General features: G+C 40.4%; 1 protein-coding gene across 1 annotated transcript in view; it reads right to left on the bottom strand.

Moving 5' to 3' along the window:
* Positions 1-606: 606 nt before the first annotated feature.
* The window catches only part of LOC104491552 (thioredoxin reductase 1, cytoplasmic-like), a 13,063-nt gene continuing 9,889 nt past the window's right edge, over positions 607-3,780 (bottom strand). The window contains exons 13-15 of the mRNA XM_010133999.1: positions 2,948-3,043; positions 1,268-1,402; positions 607-1,002 (exon numbers count right to left, since the gene is read on the bottom strand). Coding sequence (XP_010132301.1) covers positions 940-1,002; positions 1,268-1,402; positions 2,948-3,043 — 294 coding nt within the window. The 3' untranslated portion in view covers positions 607-939. The remainder of the gene's footprint in view (positions 1,003-1,267; positions 1,403-2,947; positions 3,044-3,780) is intronic.

Here is a 3,780-nt window from a genome sequence, read left to right on the forward strand (position 1 = left end):
CACATGCTGCAAAGAGAAATTCCATACAACGCTCATTACCATCACGTGCTGGGACCTGCTGTTTTAGTGGGACGTTACTCTCAGACCCTGCTTCTCCAGGACTTCATGTGAGAGTACAGACTTACGGCTCTGGCTTCTGTTTTACATCTCAGAGCTGAAACCAGATTGGAGACTGTCAGGACTAAATATAGTCACAAACAGCAAGAGCAAATTGCACTTAGGCTCTTCAACCCTGACACACAAGATGTCTACAACTGAAATTTATCTTAAAGACATGATGTCACCTGAGGTCAAACAACTATGAAGGTTAACAAGGGCGATGTCTCAGATCACTCTGAAGTTTTAGACTGGCTGAAGTGGGAGGCTAGTGCTTGATCTGCACTGCTCAACCCTGCATCCTATTTGTGCCACGTTGACTCAAATGGACAGACAATTAAGTAAAACAAAAAGCATCAAAGAAGATAAATCAGTCAACTGTAAACTGTTGGCAAGAATCATTCAATCATATATTTGTCTTCTATCTCAGGCATATATACAGCCACTGGAGCCTAGAAGTGTTAGCTTTAATTTGTGCAACTTAGGAGTTTCCTTCAGGAGGAGTTCAGACATCTGACCAGAAAAATCTCCCAACCTGCATGGCAGTCATCAGTCGTAGCTCACCTCACAATAAGGTTCTGAGCTAGAACGTCAAAAAAGCACCGCAGTGCTGATTCCAAGCACAGTCAGGATTTACAGTTCAAGATTTCCCTGCTGTATTACTGTTTCCATTTGCCACACTGATTTACTGAGGAAGCCGCACGAAGGCACCGCTCCCCGCTGCGGAACGTGCGGTGGGACTGATGCAAATGCTTGTTTTGCTGCAAAGCAGTTGGATGTATTAAAGCTTCCACAGAACCAAGTGTGCACAACATGAAAACATGTACAACAGCAGGTTTAACCTCAGCAGCCTCTTTGAGTGATGTCTTGTCCTGAAGACTTTGTAATATCCATTGTAGTGAACACCTGTAAGACACCGGAAGAACAGCTTATTTACTTGCTCTGTATTATCCTCCACACTCTTATTAGTCTCCTCTTAGAGCAATACTAGATTTCTTTGAATGGAAAACAAGTTGCAGTGCACAATTAACACATTTTCTATCCCCTGTCATTTACCTAAGCAAATACTAAATAAATATCATAAAATACAATGTAGTTCTCTTTCCTTGCAACCAGGTAACCATATTCAAAAGCAGGTTTTAAATCAAGCTGTGCCCTCCCCCTCCCTTACCTCTGCACAAGTCGGATGGATACCAATGGTTTCATCAAGTAGTTCTTTGGTGAGACCACATTTTATTGCAGCAGCAAAGCCTTGAGTAACTTCACCAGCATTCGGTCCAAGAACGTGAAGTCCTATCACACGATTCTTTAAGACAGGCGAGAGCAAAACAGAAGTTGGTAATAGGAAAAGTTTTACAAAAGCTCTAATATCTAACTCCCACTAGACTAAAATATTATGTTGTGCAAGCAGGTCAATAGCAGAGTCTTTAACAAAAAAATTCACAGCTCCAAATAAAGTTCTGCAGCCCTTTTCAGTCCATTATAGCAGGATGAAACAAATTTTAAAGTGAGTTTTAAAATCACTGCACAGCACTAATTCAAAGATGCCACCTAAACCCAAGCAGATTCTAGTTTTGTCAGCTGTTTTTATGATTTTATAGATATCCAGTATGTTCAGTAGATTCAGATTTAACATTATTTTTCTACACTGCAATTAGGTCAGACAGAGGACCTGTTTATATTGTTTGTTAAAAATCTGATACTGAAGAGCTTCACTGGCTGTTCCCTTCCTCCCCAAGCAGTTAACAAGAAGGAAAAGGAAAACATGATAGGCTTGAATTTTGAGGAAGCTCTCTCTGCTTGGTGTCCCTTGCAGCTGCCTCTGTAGCAAGAGCTAGAGTGAGGCAGTCAGCTACAAAAACAAGTTAAAAAATGGGTGTGGTCTGATTCAATTTGTTTGATTAGTTAGTTTATCAGGCAGGATACAAAACATGTTTTAAACCATTTTTTCCAGGATCTTCCCATGCCTTCAGAGACATCCTACCCCAGGCCATGATTTGCAAGATGGGGTATTTAAATTGCTCACATTATGAGGACTTTGTATCCTATTTACCTCACATTCTCCTCCAGCATCCGAAGGAAAAAACCTTTCACTTAGAAATCTAAGTAAAATCCCTCTTCCCACTGGGTTCTTGTCAACTAGATTATTTCCAACGAGGGCCCAATAAAAGCAGAACTTTGAGCCTTTCTGCAGTCTTTGCGAAAGGGTTACGTGCTAATAAGGAAAAGAGTAAAATTCCTTCTTCTTAGCATAAAGGCCATGCTATTTCAACTTACCATTCCTTCTCTCCAAAGTAATTTTAAACAAACACACACACACGCAAAAATCTGTGTCTGTTCACCCATATAGTTTTGGGGAAAAATATCAGACAGTACTGACACATTTTTTGCAACAAGAACCACCTACTCATAACTAGAGATTCCCATTTCTCATCAGTTTTCCGTGACCAAACTCCTGTTTTCCAAGTTCCTACTAAACATACAAAACTATGCACTTTGCAAAGGGCAAAACCCACAAAGTCCAGAAACCTAAAGCATGACACCGGGTAGTACAGTTACTGAAAACTCTTGGAAGAAAAACCCTGGCAAATTTCTTCACAGATCTATAAATAGGAACTCTGGATGAAGTTTCATCAGGTATAAAGGTACCACTTGCTCAAACAGCTGTTATACCAAAAACCAAAACAATCGCCTCTCTCCAAATTGATTCAACCTCTTAAAACAAATACATGTTAACAGAAAGGTAGAGCTGAGCTCAGGCACTCCAAATAAAAGATACTAGTCTTTTGGCTGGTCTGAAAGGAAATTTCAAGAATAAAACTCAGCATATCCATTCCAGCTTGCTACTTACATTGTCAAGTTTATTGCAGATAATCTTTGCATAACAAGTATTGTTATCTCTGCCTGGTACTGTCCATTCCAGTGGCCAGAACGAACTATGATAAACCTGTGAGGATGACAAGAAAAAGACCATTAGAATTTGATGAACTAATTCAGTCAGACATAAATTAATTTTTAATGTCTTATTATCAGTGGACTGGAGCACCTCTGCTGTGTTGATGAGGTTGTGCAGCCTGGAGAAGAGAAGGCTCCAGGGAGACCTTAATTGCAGCCTTTCAGTACTTGAAGGGAGCTTATGAGAAGGATGGGGACAGTCTTTTTAGCAAGGCTTATTGCAACAGGACAAGGGGTGATGGTTTTAAACTAGAAGAGAGGAGATTCAGACTAGATATAAGGAAGTAATTTTTTACAATGAGGGTGGTGAAACACTGGCCCATGTCATCCAGAGAGGAGGTTGATGCACCATCCCTGGAAACATTTCAGGTCAGGCTGGACGGGGCTCTGAGCAACTTGCTCTAGTTGAAGATGTCCCGGCTCACTGCAGGGGGGGTTGGACTAGATGACCTTTGAAGGTCCCTTCAAATCCAAAGCATTACATTATTCTATGAATGTCATGTGTATTTGAAAGATATAAGGAGTTAAACACAAGGGGTGCAAAAATACCTTTAATGAAACATTTTTGAGAAAAGCAGAAGCCAGAAATTACCACAGAACTGGGAAGTTATACCTGATACTACAACAGCCATGAAGAAAAGGTCAGGAAGAAATTAATTCTCAATTCAAGTACAGTGAACAAGCAGAAAATAAGACAGTCCATCCCAGCAGTTTGGTATAATTCAGCAG

The sequence above is a fragment of the Buceros rhinoceros genome, unplaced genomic scaffold, assembly GCF_000710305.1.
Source record: "Buceros rhinoceros silvestris isolate BGI_N320 unplaced genomic scaffold, ASM71030v1 scaffold2184, whole genome shotgun sequence".
NCBI lineage: Eukaryota > Metazoa > Chordata > Aves > Bucerotiformes > Bucerotidae > Buceros > Buceros rhinoceros.